This window comes from Corapipo altera, unplaced genomic scaffold (genome assembly GCF_003945725.1).
Source record: "Corapipo altera isolate COAL_440 unplaced genomic scaffold, ASM394572v1 64, whole genome shotgun sequence".
Lineage (NCBI taxonomy): Eukaryota > Metazoa > Chordata > Aves > Passeriformes > Pipridae > Corapipo > Corapipo altera.
This window is the reverse complement of record NW_020884893.1, coordinates 11,740,967-11,757,575: the sequence shown is the minus strand read 5'-3', so window position 1 is coordinate 11,757,575 and position 16,609 is coordinate 11,740,967. Positions and strand designations below refer to the sequence as shown.

At 55.5% G+C, this 16,609-nt stretch overlaps 1 protein-coding gene across 2 annotated transcripts; it reads left to right on the top strand.

The window, feature by feature from the left end:
* Positions 1–3,628: 3,628 nt before the first annotated feature.
* Positions 3,629–15,064, top strand: LPIN3 (lipin 3). 2 transcript variants are annotated; one of them, XM_027646344.1, is made up of 20 exons: positions 3,629–3,746; positions 6,410–6,610; positions 6,953–7,048; positions 7,792–8,027; positions 8,233–8,340; positions 8,770–8,890; positions 9,011–9,422; positions 10,038–10,137; positions 10,240–10,412; positions 10,495–10,588; positions 10,804–10,873; positions 10,987–11,076; positions 11,651–11,712; positions 11,876–12,005; positions 12,230–12,378; positions 12,535–12,621; positions 13,568–13,720; positions 14,009–14,120; positions 14,213–14,316; positions 14,444–15,064. In XM_027646344.1, the coding sequence occupies exons 2-20, from the start codon at positions 6,419–6,421 to the stop codon at positions 14,586–14,588; spliced, it is 2,634 nt and encodes an 877-aa protein (XP_027502145.1). In that variant the 5' UTR covers positions 3,629–3,746; positions 6,410–6,418; the 3' UTR covers positions 14,589–15,064. The 2 variants fall into 2 exon arrangements, with proteins under 2 accessions (XP_027502145.1, XP_027502146.1); XM_027646345.1 differs by lacking the exons at positions 14,009–14,120; positions 14,213–14,316.
* Positions 15,065–16,609: the final 1,545 nt, after the last annotated feature.

The following is a 16,609-nucleotide window of genomic DNA, read 5'->3' as shown; positions in this document are numbered from 1 at the left end:
TCGGGATCGGGATCGGGACCGGGATCGGGATCGGGATCGGGATCGGGATCGGCACCGGGATCGGGACCGGGATCGGGATCGGGATCGGGATCGGCACCGGGGGAGCTCAGGGAACTGAACCGGCCCGGCTGGGGGCTCTCCTTCCCTGTGGAGCTGGAGAAGGACGATGAGTGCGGTCCGTCCGTGCTGTCCATCAGCGCTGTCCACAACAGCCCGGGCAGGGCAGCCCTTCCTTCCCGCTGGAGCGGCAGGGATGGTCCCCTTCCCAGTCCCAGCCTGGGCAGGAGGGTCTGTCCCACCCGCGGAAGGACAGGGCTGGGGGCTCAGGGGTCCGGCCACGGGGGGAGCGGCTCTGGCCCCCCGGGCTGGGGAGGTGCCCAGGGTGCCCCAACCGGAGCCCAGACCGGCACCCCCGGGGCTTTGGCAGCATCACTCACAGCCTGCTGCGAGAGCGAACCCAGCACCCACTATTTTTTTAAATAAAGCGTGGCTTGGAAAAATCTTGTCCTGAAATCAGACACCGGCTTTTGGACAAAAGATAAAAGATTTTCCAGCTGCCTAAATGTGCACGTCATCCCACTTTTCCTGGATTCAGGGCTGATGGTCAGACTCTGCTCACAGTTACAGTGATGTAAATACGATGTCACTTATCTAAAGCTGTTGACTTTTTAGTGCGAGTCCCAGCTGGATTGTCAGCAGTTGGGACAAAAAAGCTGAGGGCTCAGTTCAGAGCCTTCATTTTTCAGGACCGTTTTGTGCTTGGGGCTCTCAGCTCTCCCAGTTTGAGAGTGTGGCTGGATTTCTCTGCAAGCCCTGGCTCTTGGAGCCACATGACTGTATGGGAATCGCAGCTTTCTGATTTTTCTTTTTAAGTGAGCTTGAACCCTTTGTGTTTACAAAAGAAATGTGAACTTCCAACAGGTCAGAAACTAGGAGCCAAATCAGCAGAGCATGTTTTTAAACCAGAACGGGTGGTTTCAACCAGTCCTGCGGCCGTAATCCAGCTTTTTCAATGCATTTGATTGGTGACTGAGGATGGCATTTCCTTCTCTTAGGCAAAATGGCTTTCCCACCCACTCCATCACATGCCAGGCCAGTCTGACTTGATCTTTCTGGGAATGGGAAAGAAAAAAAAAACCAACAACCAAACAAAAAACAACACCACTGTTTTCCTGTTGTATTCCTGGCTCCAGGGCTGTCATGTGGAACAGCTGGACTTCCAGGAGTTTCCCCCACCTCTGAGGGAGTAGGACACCTGAGCCATGCTCCCCATGGCTTTCACAGGATGGGAATTTCACCCCATCCAGCTGTGCTGACTTGGTGTTTCTGCCTCTGCTCTCATCCTGTTTTGCTGAATCACCCCTTTCACAAGCCTCTGGAGCTCTTTGTTGATCCAGGGAAGGAAGCCCCAGCCTGGCCAGCTGAGGGTCAGGAAGCTCTGCCAGCCTTCCCAGAGATCCCTTTGCTCTTCAAAGGCTGTTTCTCCCTGCTGGGAGACGTGGCCCTGATAACAGGAAAGCCCTTTCACATCCCAAGCTCTGGCAGGGATTCCCTGGAGGGTCACAGCAGAGGGATGTCAGTGAGGGATGACAGCCCTGCCAGCAGCAGGAAGCTGCTTCAGGGAGCTGCTTGGCACAGGGACCTTGGAGCTGATGGGTTGATTGACTGCTGTCAACAACATCTGCGTGTTGTGGAGTTCCCAAAAGGAGGAAGAAACCTCTCCCCACTGGAGCAGCTCCTGTGGGAGGAGGCAGAGGATGCACAGAGAAATTGGGGTGCTCAGGGTTACAAGCCCAGGGAGTGATGGAACTGCAGGGCTCATCTTCCAAAAAGGAGTAAGGGGGAGTAAGAGGGAGTATGAAAAGCAGCTGGCAGGAACCAAGGATAATTTTATGGTTTTGCAAAAAATTACCATGGCAATTAAAAGTGCTTTAAGCTTTTGGAGGAGAAAGAAGGAAAGAAGAGGGAAGTAAAAGGCCCTGGGACCGGATTGCAGAGTAGGATGGAGAGAGGAACAGCCATCACCCAGCACAGCCATGGCACAGCTGGGGATCTGCTGCAGGGGCATGGGGGACGAGCAAAGATCGGTGTGTCGGGAGCCAGGTGTAAGGGCTGGTGGGAAAAAAACAGCTGGACAAGGAGCCTTGGAGGTAAGTGATGGGGAAGGTACTCTGCAGAGTTCCTGAATGCCAGGAGCTCATTCCTGTGTCCAGAGGGTGGTGGCTTGGAGCCACAGCAAGGCTGAGCCGCCCATATGCTCCTGCTGGCTTTGCTTTCCCTCTCCACGCTTACCTGGTGATGCACTCAGCTGGCTGAGGAAGAAATGGTGTCCTGTGCTGAAATGTCCTCTACAGCATTTTTGACTAGTTACCAGGCATCTGCAGCCGGGATCTGCCCTTGCTTTTGTGTCCCAGCCCTGGGGTTTGTGTTACAGCCCCAGGGTGTTCAGGGTGTAACCCATTGCCCTGGGTGAGACCCACTGTGGTGGCATCACCAAGCACTAGTCTAAGGACAAAGTGCCTGAGGTGTCACATCCCAAGGTGTCTTGATGGAGGTTCCAGCAGGCTCCTTCCCCACTAGGCACGAGTGCCTGGTGACCTGGCCACGAGCTGCAGGGTTTGGTGGCCGTGCCAGCCCACCCTCCTCAGGGACCACAGCCGTGCCTGGCCACCCACAATAGCTGCTTTCAGTCCAATTTCACTGAGGGGCAGAGCTCTCAGAAACACTAAGCTGCTGGAAAACAGGCTTCCTTCCTCAGCTGATTTGTCAGCCTTCGGGAAAGTTCCTATGTTGGGCCTGGGACCTCATGTCCAGGCTGTTCTTGGTGCTGGATGGGCACAGGGGGGGTCTCCATTCCTCCCACTGCCATCAGCCTTACCAGTATGGCACAGCTGAGGAAACTGAGGCACAGGGAGGTAACAGAGTTTGCCTGGGAATGAACTGTGGCATTTCTGCAGATCAGCCCATCGGCTGGGACCAATGAGGGTGGTTTGGACCCTTCTTCTTAGGGACTAAAGAGGTCCTCAGCAGCCACCCTCCAGCTTTGGTGCTTCCCTGCTCTCATGGAGCAAGGTCAGCTCCACAACTGATGGGTGGGAGAGCCCTGACACACACCAGCAAAAGGCCCTTCATCCCGAAAGTGCCATCAGGTCTTATGCAGACCAGGAGCTGCCACCACACAATCCCCATCGCTCCAAAACCCAGCAGAGAGGGGGCCGGAGAATCACCCGCACAGGGGTTGGGTGGCCACAGGGCAGAGTCCACACCAGCCACACCCCTGTCGCAGAGTCACAGTGTGGTGGGAGTCACCACACATTTGGGGGGGCATAAAAAACCCCACCAACCTCAGTTTCTCACTTGAGTCCACTTGGCCATTCCTGCATCGCTTCCCGACTGCATCGCTTCCCCACTGAGATCCAGGGAGCCTCAGTGGGGCTTCAAGCTGCTGCTTTCCTTTCAGTGCGCTCTCCTTTCCCACCCCACTGGAGATGACACAGGGCAGAGGAGCCCTCCCTTTATGCCCCGTTAGGAGGTGGCCGTGTCCTGCGGGACGGGGGGCTGGAGCAGGGGGTCTCCATGGGCAGCTGTGCCCGGGGCTGCCGGAGCACACGCGCCTGTTGAAGGACACCCCGGTACCCGCTGCCTGCCCGATCCCGCTCCGCGCTCCCAGCAGCCCTCATGGGCTCGGCGGGAGGGACGCCCCGGGGCCTGCGGTAGTTCGGGAGACGGGCCCTCCCCTGGCTCAGGTGAGAGGAAGGAAGCGGCGGGGAGAGCAGGGCCGAAGGTGGGTGCTGCCGGCAGGGAGCGGCCCCGGGGTTCGGCCCGGCCCGGGCCGAGGGGGTGCCGAGGCTCAGCGGCTGCCCGGGTAACGGGGAAGGTCCCGGCTGGATGGATGGCAGTGTGGATGTGGGCAGGGTGGCCCAGGAGCAGAGCAGGCTGGTGTCAGCAAAATACCCGGCTTGTTTTGGGAGGCTGTTCAGCGATGGAGGTGGAGCTGAGCTCTGTTGCCTCCGCGGGACAGGACTGACCCCTCCGCAAGGGCTGCGTGCTGGAGGGCTGCGGTCCTGCTGGTCTGGGGGCTGAGGGCTCGAGATGCCCCATTCCTCTAGGGGGTTATTTATTGAATGTGACTTGAAAACCCTTTCTCTTGCTCTTGTCCAACTCTTAATCTCTCTCCAGAGTAAAACTTGCCTTCCACCTCCCTAACGGGCCTGCTCCATCCGTGGGGGGGCTGAGGCCTGCAGGGGAGAAGCCTCTTCTCTCCATCCCCTGCCTTCCTCCAGCCGTCCTGGGGGAGGCCCACAGGGAGTCAAGCTCGGTGAAACCTGTACCAGAGCCATACTGAGTGGTCCCCAGCAAGGAGATGCCTGGGAAGGGGGCAGCTGCCCACTGAGGCCTGGGGGGACAGCAGCTCCGCACAGGGGATGTGGCTCTGGCACATTTTGCTGCTGAGCTCTCGCACCCTGTGTTCACCATGATGGTGATGCTCAGTGTGGGGCTGTTTCTGGGGCCAATTTCCAAGTCCCCACCCCAAATCCTATGGGCCATGCAGGTTTACCTGCCCAGGATTTTCTCTGTGTACTTTTTAGGTCTGTGTCAGTGTATATCCCAGCGGGGAGGCCATCAGCACTGCCCTGGGAGCACTGGGGTGAGCCAGATTTTCCTCCTCCAAAAATCCCCCCCGTGCAGCGAGGAGCTCTCTCCTGTTTGCTGCCAGGCCCTGCAGCACAACAGGGAAGGCAGCTGGAGGGCTGCCAGCCCCGGCAGCAATGCCTGGGAAAGCTGGGCTCAGCAGGTTAGTGGTGGCCCTGTGACCCTGGCTCCACTCACAGCAGAGCTGATGGAGGCACCGAAGCTTCGGGAGCTGGCTAGCACTTCCCTACCATCATCCCCCGGGGAGGATCTGGGCTTTGGGCATATTCCCAGCTGTCAGGGAGAGGTGGGGGACGGAGCATGGAGCAGGAACCGCATCTGCCCACACAGACGGCCTTCCAGGAGGGATGTCTAGGAGCAGGACAGGGCTGAGCTTGTGTGAAACAGATCGGAGAGGCTGGGTACCTGCTGGGGCAGAGGGCTCATCGGGTGGCACATGCTTGTCCTCATCCCTTTGGGTAAGGAAGCAACTCTCCCCAGCTGCCCTGGGTTGAGTGTGCACTGCGGGCTGTGCTGAGAGCCCCTGGGGACACGCACCATGTTGGCTGTGCTGCCAACACAAGAGCTTTCCTTTAGTTCATCCATGGTCATCCTGTGCCCTCCTGCTCTGCCTGGGACAAGGTGGGCTGCAGAGCTGGCTGCTGGGGAAGCTGGGCTCAGCCTCCATGGTTTCCAGTCCCTGGTGTGACGTGCTGACACCACAACCACTGTCCTGCTGATGCTGAGTGCTGAGCAAATGGAGCAAGGAGCTCCTCTGGCCCCAGGCCTGGGAACGAGACCCAGCACCCCAACATAGATCTGTGATCCAGGAATTTCATCGTGTTGACCAGAGGCAGCTACCAGTGGTGGAACTGGGCAGGAAGAGGCACTGCATGAGAGCATGTGTGCCACCTTGTGTGGCTGGAGGCATGGCTGTGCCGTGAGCCCAGCATGGACCATTTGGATCTCCAGCTTTACAGCCAGGCCTCCAGCATGGTGGAGAGGAGTTGTCTCCACTCAGGGAGTGAACAGCTGGAGGATGTGAGTGGGCAAGGGGATGAGCAGGAAGCAGGCAAGGCTTTCCTTCCACGTGTTCTTGCTAATGAAAACCAGGAGCTGTACAACCTCAGAGTGTAGCCTTGTGGCAGAGCTGTCCGGGTGTCGTCCGGGCAGCATGGCCCCTTTGCTGAGATTCCCTGAAAAGATGGATGGTGGTGGCAGGGGCCAAGATGTGGAGACTGGGGAGTTCTGGCTTGAACAAGGGCCGTGTCTGGCCAATTCCACAATGCCTTCCTTTCTGAGTGGGAAATGTTAGGTTTGGACTTTGTTCAAAGGCAGTGTGTGGTGTATGCAGCAGCTTGAACTTCCCACCTCTCTGCCTTGAGTTGTTTGGGAATTTTTAAGGACAGTGCAGGGCAGGACGTCTCCTGCCAATCAAATTCTTGTTTGAGGGGGATGTTGACAGCTTGATTGCACAGTGTTGCTGTGAGCTGTATGTGCCCTTCCAAGGGACAGATGTGATGGCGCATCCCAATGGCAAAGGCATCTCTTCTCCAAGCTGGATGCTCTGCTCTAGCTTCTGTCCTGTTTTCTGGTGCTCACAGAGGCCCTGGCTGAAGGCCCTGGCCCTTCAGGTGTTTGCCTTAGTTTCCCTAGAGGCTTACCTGTGCCCATGATGGGGCTGTGTTTGCAGCCATGACATGACTCTCACTGAGTAAATGTTTACTGCTGGAGTTCTCTTCCCCTCCCTGAGTGTATTGCTGTCTCTCCCTTGCAGTCTCAGACCATGAACTACATGGGGCACCTGGCTGAGTCCGTCTTTGTCACGGTGAAGGAGCTGTACCAGGACCTGAACCCTGCCACCCTGACAGGCTGCATCGATGTGGTGGTGGTGAGGCAGCCCGATAACTCCTTCAAGTGCTCCCCATTCCACGTGCGCTTCGGGAAACTGGGAGTGCTGCGCTCCAGGGAGAAGGTGGTAAGTGGTTCCTTTCCGTGGGGCTGTGCTTCCTCTCTGGTGTCTCCAGACCCAGTATCTTCTATAACCCTTGGGTTGTGGAAAAACTTTGTTTGAGGGGAATGGGAGCCCTGCTGAGAGGAGTGCTTGCCAAGATTTTGAGGTGATGCCCCTTAATGGAACCCATCCTCTTCTAGGAATGACTATGCTTCCCAGGAAATCTGGAAGTGGTCCCTTGCCTCAAAGGCTGCGTGGCTGTCAGCCCTACAAGCAACTCCAACCTAGCCCCTCCCTGGGGAAGTGCCCCTGCACTCCAGCGGATGAGTGGGTTTGGATGGACAAGCTGCTTCTGCCTCTTGTTAGGTTGACATTGAAATCAACGGGGAGCCTGTGGATCTGCACATGAAGCTGGGAGACAATGGAGAGGCCTTCTTTGTCCAGGAGTCAGAGGAGAATGAGGTTGGTGATGCAGAGGTGCTGCAGGTCTGTGTTCTGCTGTGTGGAAGTGCAGAGTTGAGGTGGAATGACCAGGTTTGGAATGCTGCTCTTCCAGAGTGACTCCATTGTCCCTTCTGATGTTTTCTGTGTCTGGAAAGGTTCCTATTCAAAGGACCTTTCAACCAGTGTGGAGGACCTAGGCAGTGGAGCACCCTGAGGGAGTACTAGACCACATATCTGCATCCCAGACTGATCTCCATCAGTGGGCATGGCAGATATCTTGGAACTTGGCCTTTTGGGGGATCTTATAACAGGGATGAGAATGAGACAGATGCTGTGGCAGGCTGCCCACTCCATTGGGAAGTGGGATGAGACTAGTTGTGGCTTCCAGAAATCTTGGCAGCTCTTCTCCCAGCCTGACTCGTGGTCACTGCTAGCTTGGGCTGGGTTTGGGAGCAGGAGAGGGCTGACTCCCATTGGCAGCCTTTATTATTCTGGTCTCGTGGTGCCATCTCCTGCCTGTCTCTCCTTGCCCATGTTAGAGATGTCTTTAGCCTGTGGCTGGGTCGCCCTTCTTTTATTTACAAGTTTTATGGACAAACCCTTTCCTTTTAGGCCAGGCCACAAAACAGCCCTTGAGCTGCAGGCTCAATGGCGTTGGTTGTGCTGGTGGAGTATGTTCCATAGGCAGGAGCAAGGAGCTTCCAGGCTGGAAAGGAGCATGCTGGAGGGAGCTGATGGGCTCTTCCCCATCCCTGTTGCAGGACAGCATCCCCTTCTGCCTCTGCACGTCCCCCATCCCCACGGAGCAGAGCCTGAAGGATTCTGTCCAGCCATCTCACGGGCAGGAGGCCACCAGCGCTGAAGTGACCCAGCGCAAGAGGAGGCGACGCAGGAGAAAGGCCAAGAGGAAGGAGGTGTTGGACTCAGAGTCTGAAAGCTCTGATGAGACCAAAGGCGAGATGCCTATGGAGGAGCTGTGCAAGCTGCCAGCCCCAGGGTGAGCTGCTTGGTCTGGGCAGGGTGGGTCAAGCCCATGGGTTCTCTTGGTGAAGCCCAGCAGTATTGGAACAGGAGGAAAGTGTTTCCAAGGGGAGCCCAGCCTGTTCCGGAGTAGGAAGCCAGTGGGAATGGTGAAACTGTATTGCCAGCTTTCTGGAGAGGTGCCTGAGAGTAGCACAACTGACCCTTTTCCTCCTTTGCAGTGGTGCAGGGTGTTCATCTTTCACTGGTGCCCTCGAAGAAGAAACCCTGTTGTTGCAGTCCCCAGAGATGCACCCGCACTCCGACGGGGAGCTGGCCCCTGCGGACAGGTAATGGACAGAGCCAAGGTGTTCTGCTCAGCTCTGGTGAAAGCAGGGGACAGGCCTCATGGCTAGTACAGGAAAAGGACTTGAAGGTATCAGGAGAGGAGGGTTTTCCTGGCCTGATATGGTGTGACTGGAGGAAAGTTCAGAGGCCATGAGGGACACTTGTGGTCACGGTCACAGATGTGAGAAACCTGCATGCCCAGGGCTCTCTGCTCCTGAGCTGCTCTGGACAGCTGCTGGCATAGCACTTTGCTTCCTTGGGCCTCAGCTTCCATAGGCCCTGATCCTTTGTGAGTGACAGTCTTATGGAGCAGAACTGACTTTATGGGAAACCAGCCTTACAGGGTTCTTGGTCCTAAATATCCCTGTGCTGATAGGAGAGCATGGGGCTGTGGTATTGGTACGGTCCCATATCACTTTCTCTTCTTGCAGCTTCATGCTGAGCCATCTATCTTCTCCCAAAAGTGATTCTGAACTGGAGATCAGATCACAAGACAGTTTTTCTCCAGGGGCTGAATCCCACATACAGTGGACCTGGGGAATGCTCCCTCAGGTGAGTCCCTGCAGAAAGCAGAGGAGTCTGTGGCCAGGCAGCCTTCGGGGAGTTGTCCCCCTCTGCCTCATGCTCTGGGCAACTTCCCATCCTCAAACCTGTTCTTCTGCTTTCCTTAAGGTGAATAAATTGGAACAAGTTGAACCAGCCAAGCCCTCGAAGACCATTGCTACTGCAAGAACCTCCATCTCTGCAGCATTGGTCCCAGTGGATGAAGCAACCCCTCTTGCTGCTACCTCTGAAAGTCTGGAAGGGAATCCAAGTCCAGCAGGACCTCAGGACATACCCTGTTCCTCGGCTGTATCTGTTATTGAGACAACACTTGTACCCCAGGATGGGAACAGCATCCCCAGTGCTGGGGGGGCAGAAAGGTTGTTGGGGGCCTCCTCAGTCCCACAAGAGAACCAGGAGGAAGATGGGAGTGTTGTGCCAGAGGTTCAGATGGTTGTGGAGCCCTTTGAAGGAACCACTGCTCGAAGGCGGGCAGGCTCAGAGTGCCCTGAGCACCAGCGGGAGAGGCAGAAGAGCCAAGGTGAGAGGGTGGCTGGTGCAGCTGGAAGTGGTGTTTGAGCCTGCAGGTGCCTGTCTCGGATGAGGGCCTGGGTTATTCATTCACTGTAACTCTCTCATGACTGCCCTGGGCATTGCAGGTGTGCTGTTTGCTTTGCTTTGCCCTCTGTGTGTGCAACCAGCTCTTTTGCTTTGAAGACTCATCTCTCAAGTTTCCAGCTTTCAGCGACCACCCAGCTCCCAGGAAGGCTTTCTTGCCTTATGTTCCCTGAAGTCCATCCCTGTGCTTGCTTAGAAGATTTCTCAGCAATACAGGCAATACCTTAACTTGAAGTGTCTGGCACCACCTGGCCTGACTTGTGTCTTTATCCTGAATACACTAAGTCAAGGGGAAAATCTCAGGGAAGCATTTATGTTCCTCCCCTTTACGGTGTATTTAAGGATTATGCCAGTGCAGGTGTCTTAAGGTACTTCTGTTGCTATTGATTTAAGGCAGCTTTTGCAGTAGGAAAATGGCTGCCCTGTTTGTGTGATACCTGGATATGATGGAGGAAAACACTGTTACTCTCTTGATAGATGTTGGGATGGTTGGAAAGGTGATTCAGCTAAGCTCTCTCTCTCCTGTCTGTGCATTGAGGATCCATCAAAAGAAGTCCTCACTTGGGTCCCAGTGACATTTATCTGGAAGACCTCTCCAACCTGGATGAGCAGGAGGTGGCCCTCTGTTTCCCCAGGAGGTATGAGTTGCCCCAGCTGGCCAAGCTCAGACCTTCTTGAGCAATTCCCTTGGCACAAAGGATGGAGGTGTGTTTAAAACTATTGTCTGATGTCACTACCAGCAAAAGAAGAAGCACAGAGCAGAGTATGAGGCCTGTGACAGACCCCAGCAACCCTGTGTGTGTCCAGTTGCCACCCAGCTTGCCTGCTGACACCCCCCCAGACTGTGACCCCGTGCCCGCGGTCGCCCTGTCGCTGTGCGGGGGCCTGAGGGGCAGCAAGCAGATCTCTCACGGTAGGTGAGAGGGGAGGGGGAACCTGCAGCCCCAAAATCCATTATACCCACTGGTGGCATGACATAGCCTCTATCCCACCAGAGAAGTTCCTGGAGCACATGGTTTCCTACCAGCAGTTTGTTGAGAATCCAAGGCTTGTCAATGACCCGAACCTGGTGATACTCATCAACAACAAGTGAGTGGCCTGCTCTTCCTGCTGCTTCATCCCACGATGGCCAGTGTGGTCCCTTTGCCCCTACAGAAACCCTCCTGTAGCAGTGTGACTCTGTCCCAGAGCATGATTGTACTGCAGTAGTTGTGGGAGGGGAGCTGGCTGTGCTGCAGGTTGGTGATCTGTAAAGAGCTCTCCCTCCAGGAGTGGTGATGTGCCCACCCCTCTTGGTTTTCCAGGTATTACAACTGGGCAGTGGCTGCTCCCATGGTCCTTTCCATGCAGGCTTTCCAAAGGAGCATTCCTGAGGTCAGTGTTATGACACATTTTCTGGCCATGATTTTCAGCAGGGCCTGAGAATCCTGGGCTGAGCCTCTATGGGCTGAGAACTGACTTTATCCCATGTTCTGCCATGTTCACAGAGCATCATTGATGACCTGGTGAAGGAGAAGATGCCCAAGAAAGGCAGAAGGTGGTGGTTCTGGAGGAGGAAAGAATTCCCAGCAGAGGAGGTGTGTTTGTGGCAACCATGTCCCCAGGGCACAGGCATCATTCTGCTGACTGGCAGAGGTGGGGGTAGGGGAGCAGCAGGGTCCTGGGGATGGCCTGGGGCTGAATATGAGGACATCCAGGACCTGACAAGGTGACTTCTGAAGGTTGCTCCTGTCCCCTTGGGTCTGTTAATACCTGAGCAGCAGAACAACACCTGGTGATGCAGTAACATGGACCTTGTAATCCATCCTGCCACGTGCCCCTCGTGCCAGGTCCCGAGGTACCACGTGTGCTTGCTGGTCTCCCTGCCCCACCACAGCACCAGGCTGTGCTTCCTCTGCCATGGGCAGTGTCCGCGTGGAGGCAGGGGGAGCATTGCTGCCTCTCTTCTGGCATCACTGCTCCAAGTGGAAGAAAAGCAAAGCAGCCCCTGTTCCTGCTCTTGGCTCTGTGTAAGCACTGCTCAGCAATAACAGAAACATCTCTGTTATCAACACTGTTCAGCACAAATCCAGAACACAGCCCCGAACCAGCCACTGTTAAGAAAATTAACTCTGCCCCAGCCAAAACCAGCACACCCTTCTCTGCCTGCAGAATCAGCCAAAGCCAGGGAAAGCCAACGAGGGGATGCTGCAGCCTGACTCTGCTCAGCAGAGGTGAGTGCCTCCCTCCCAGGTCACCTTCAGAAGTCTGCATGCTCCTTATCTCTTCTCCTAAGTGACCAGTTATTCCCAAATTTATCTAATATAAGGGGGCAAAAAGCTCTGTTAAGACTCCAGCCGATCCCAGTCCAGCCAAGCTCTTCCCTTCTTTGTGTAGGCAGGAGGAAGAAGGCTCATCCAGTGATTATGAGACCCTGCACTCTGGGCACATGTTGGCAATAGAGGCCCCTGCTCAGAAACCTCTGCCAACCTACAAGAAATCCCTGCGGCTCTCCTCCGAACAGATCGTATGTATTTACTCCTCTGCCTTCACTGCCTGTGTGTGTGTAGGGGTGAGACAACCTTAAACAGAGATTTCTCTACTCCTGACCTCCAAGTATCTTGCCCTGGTTGGCCGCCCTGTACAGGCTTGGGGTCCCTGAGCTGGCTGGGTGGCAGTCTGGCCTCTGGCAAGCCTTGGTCTGGTGTGAATTGGTGCTGCTGTAACACTTTTGCTGCCTCTCTGCCACAGGAAAGGTTGAATCTGCAGGATGGCCCCAACGAGGTGGCATTCAGTGTGACAACTCAGTACCAGGGCACGTGTCGCTGCGAGGCCACCATCTACCTGTGGAACTGGGATGACAAGGTGGTGATCTCGGACATCGACGGCACCATCACCAAGTAAGAGGCCACCCCAAAATCCATGTTTTCCCCTGTTACGGGAAAGTGTCCTTTAAGGGCTTGCATAGGCAGGCAGGAGAGACCACAAACCCCACGGTGCTGGGGATGGATACTCACCAGGTTGGATCACACTAACCTGGTGTCCTTTCCTTCTAGGTCGGATGCTCTGGGGCACATCTTGCCTCATCTGGGTAAAGACTGGACTCATCATGGGATTGTTAAACTCTTCCACAAAATCCACCTGTAGGTATTGGATCAACTGAGGCCGAGGGGAAGTGGGAAACTGATGGAGTGAGAGCCAGGGCTCACTGATGCTGGCCAGAATGGCCTCCTTACCTGCTGTCAGTGATGACTGCTTGCTGCCTACATGGTGCTGGGGGGTGAAAGCAGGGGGCCCCCTGGGAGCAGATGCTGGCATTGCCTTCCCTGGCAGGAGTGTGTCTGTGGAAGCTTTGCTGGGGAGGTGTAGCTGAGCAGTGGTGGTGAGACCACTCAAGGTGACACCTGGGAGTGTGTGGCACGGGCGTCCCCAGCACTGCCAGCCCCGGGTCGGTGCCAGTGCCCCTCTGGGTGCCCAGTGATTGCTTCCCAGAGTCCAGGGAATGAGACCCCTGAAGGGTGACACTAGCAGTGGGTCCATGCAGAGCCTCCAGTTCAGTCCCTGGCCCCTGTGGCCACTGAGAGGCACTGTGGGCCCGTGGATGGCTCATCCCGGCCCTGGGAGGGACACGCTCCCGGGGCTGCAGGGACACGACTGGCGTTTCGGCTGCCTCCAGCCACCCTGGTACCCCCTCGACTGAGCTGCCCTGCCCTGGAGGCCTGTGAGGGCTGGGTACAGCCCCCCTAATGCCCAGGCAGCCCGGTGGGATGGAGGTGCTGCCTGGGGGTCCTGTCTGGGTGCGTGGGTGCTGAGCAGCGGTGGGTGCTGTGCAGCAGTGGGTGCTGTGCAGCTGGGTGGCTGTGGCTGCTGGGGAGAGCCTGGAGGGTGGTGCAGGGACCCCCAGTGTGAGGCAGGTGGGGACTGGGCTTAGCCCAGGTCTCTGGGTAAGGCATTTGCATTGTTTGTGGAACCACCTTGCTTGCTGAAGGGGTGAACAGCTTTGGGCTTAGGCTGGGTACTGTCCCCCTTGAAGCAGGAGAATGCCCTGCCCTGGACATGGCTCAGAGGGGCTCCCTGTGCTCTCTCTAGGAATGGCTACAAGTTCCTCTACTGCTCGGCCAGGGCGATAGGCATGGCCCACGTCACCAAAGGCTACCTCAAATGGGTCAATGACCAAGGCTGTGCCCTCCCCAGGGGCCCCATCCTGCTCGCCCCCAGCAGCCTCTTCTCTGCCTTCCACAGGTACTGTGTCCTCTCCTGCACCTCCCACGTCCCTGGGGGCAGCACCCCTTTCCCCAGCTCAGTGCTGAGGGATGTCCCAGCCTCAGACTGCTCTGCCCTCCTTGGCACACGATACCTTTTGTATGAGGCAGCAGGAATGCTGCCTGCCCTCCCTAGAGCTTTGTGGTGCAACTCCTGATGCACAAAACCTCTCTTGCCTTCCAAATCACTTCCCTTAGCCCCGAACAGCCTGGCTGCTCTCACTCCTGGCCAGCTGATGCCACTCTGACCATGGGTCTTGTGCTGCAGGGAGGTGATTGAGAAGAAGCCAGAGGTGTTCAAGATCGCCTGCCTGAGCGACATCCAAAACCTATTTGCCCCAAAATGTCCCTTCCACGCGGCCTTTGGGAACAGGAGCAATGTGAGCGGCTCTCCTGGGGCAGAGGGAGGGCTCGGGGAGGGGTGGTGGTGCCTTCCTGCAGCTCTCATGCCATGCTGGCCTTCCTTGGGCAGGACGTCTACGCGTACAAGCAAGTGGGGCTGCCAGAGAGCCGCATATTCACGGTCAACCCCAGGGGAGAGCTGATGCAGGAGCTCACCAAGAACCACAAGTCAACGTAAGCGATGTGCTTATTCCTCAGCATCCTTGGATAACTTCACTGTAACCCAGAGGAGCATCTTGGGGTGTAGAAAAGCAAACAAATGCCCAATGGCCCCAGTGCAACCTCTTTCTTACCCCCACAGGTACGAGCGGCTGTCGGAGCTGGTGGAGCTCATCTTCCCTCCCCTGGAACAGAGGGGGAGAGCTGGTCTGGCGTGCCCAGAGTACAGCCACTTTTCCTACTGGAGACCTGTGCTGCCTGATGTTGACTGGGATGCCTTCTTCTAACCCCATTCCCTGTGGAGGCCTGACCCAGGGCTCTCCTGTGTGTCCTTTGCCAGGACTGAATGCTCCAGCTGCACCTCTTCCCCCGTTCGCTGCTCAGGCATTTTGCACTTGTAATAGAGGCCATGACACCCCTTTTCAGGTGGCTAAAGGGAGTAAAAGGGAGCTCTGACTCTACAAAACCTCCAGTTGCTAAACTAAAACTATTGTAAGCTGGGTCCCTTCTAATGTTTGTAACCTCTCTAAAGCCTGGCTCTTTTTTAGAGGTGGTGGTTGGTCACTATTTTATTTATTGATGAGCCTCTGGCACAGCTATTGCTACCTCCAGTATGATCAGAGTTCCCAGACAGTCCAGCTACCTGCAGTTTGGTAGCTGGTGGAGTGAAACTGCCCACCAAATCATTAAGGTGGATGGAAGATCTTGGGTATTTGAGTGTTTTTGACTAATAGCAATAATAAGTAATGCCTCCAGTCTGGCATCTGCCTTGTCCTTCCCTGACTGCTGTGTGTGAGTGTAAATAATCTCCGAGTTTGCCATTTCTGGAAGCCACACAAGTCATTTTGATTTTGGAAACCTCAGTGAGAAATACTTTATTTTTTTCCTTTCCAGTACAAACACTTCTTCAGCTTTTAAAATCTGAACAAATGTAAAATGTTTTAAAAACAATAGAACACAGCCTTTTGACGGTATCAGTTATCAACTGCCTTGGAAAGCTGCCCATGCAAGGACAACCCCATGGGCACCATTTCCTCCTTCTGCAAGCAATTAAAAAAAAATGCCCAGTTTTGTACAAAGTTCCTTTCACTTTTTAAACATGAATAGTTGAGAACTGAAATATAAACTGTCCATAGCTTCAAGTGACTAGTCAGGAATAGTCCAAACATAGCACCATTTTCTGGAAGGTCAGACTTCTTCCTTGTCCTAGTTTTATTAAGGCCAATCCTGGCTCCCTCTGTGCTCGGGAAGCTGTTCCTGCTCAGCCACTCTAACCCAGCCCTGGCTGGGGAAGGGGGAGCCTGGCCCTTGGCTTTTTTTCTCTTTGGTTGCTGCAGCCCTTTTTTTCCCTGGTGTGAGGGTATGGGAAGGGAGCTCTGGCAGGATGCTTGTGTGGGGTGAGGGCTCCCCTGAGTACTGAGGATTGACTTAAGACTCCTTCCTTGGGCTGAGGAAAAATATAGGTTTTGTTGTGTAAGAGCAGGTTTTGCAGGATGCCGTTCAGCAGCCGAGGGTTGTTCTTCAGCCATAGAAGTGTCTCAGCAGCTGCAGCATAGCTCCAAATCAGCAAAGCCCAGAGCAGCAAGAGTGGATTCTGGTGCTGTGAGCACCTGGTGGGACTGGGTGAGTGGTGGGGGGCCAGGTCCCTTCTCCACAGCTGATAGCCCATGCTCCTCTGGCAGGAGAATGAGCTTATTACTGCACCAGGGGAACACGATGTGGCCAACTGGACTCAGGGATCCCTGTGGTCCTCCCCAGCCTGGAATGATGCTCCAGAGAGCTCACACAGTTTTTCTGGAGGAGAAAAGGTGCCCTGATGCATCTCTACTGGGAGCTGCTGCTGCTTTGTGCTGGTCAGGGAGGATCAGGGAGGGAATTTTGGTGGAAAAGAACAGGGGCAGTCTGGTGAGGGTGACAGGCACTGGGTGGGAGCTGAAGGCTGGATGGTCTGGAAGAGTCCAGGAGCTGAAACGCTGAGCTGATAGAAAAATATGTTCCTCTGCTATAAAGTGCCAGAGCTGCTTGGATGGAGGCTCTTTAATTTCCTCCTCATCCTAGTCATGAAGACCCTGTTGCTGGTTGGTGGAGGGTGCCCGTGGGGGGCTCCCGGGGAGAGGCAGGTTCTGTGTGCGACAGGTCCGTAGGGCAAGGCTGGGGCTGCTCAGGAACATGGACAACCCTTTCCAGCCTGCCTGCTTGTGGGAAACCAGAGTCAAACTGGGTAAGTAAGTCACTTGGGATTTTGATTCCCAGGCTGAGCTGAGGAGAGGTCTCCAGAGGTCTTCTCACAGGTGCAGGTCCCAGGGCT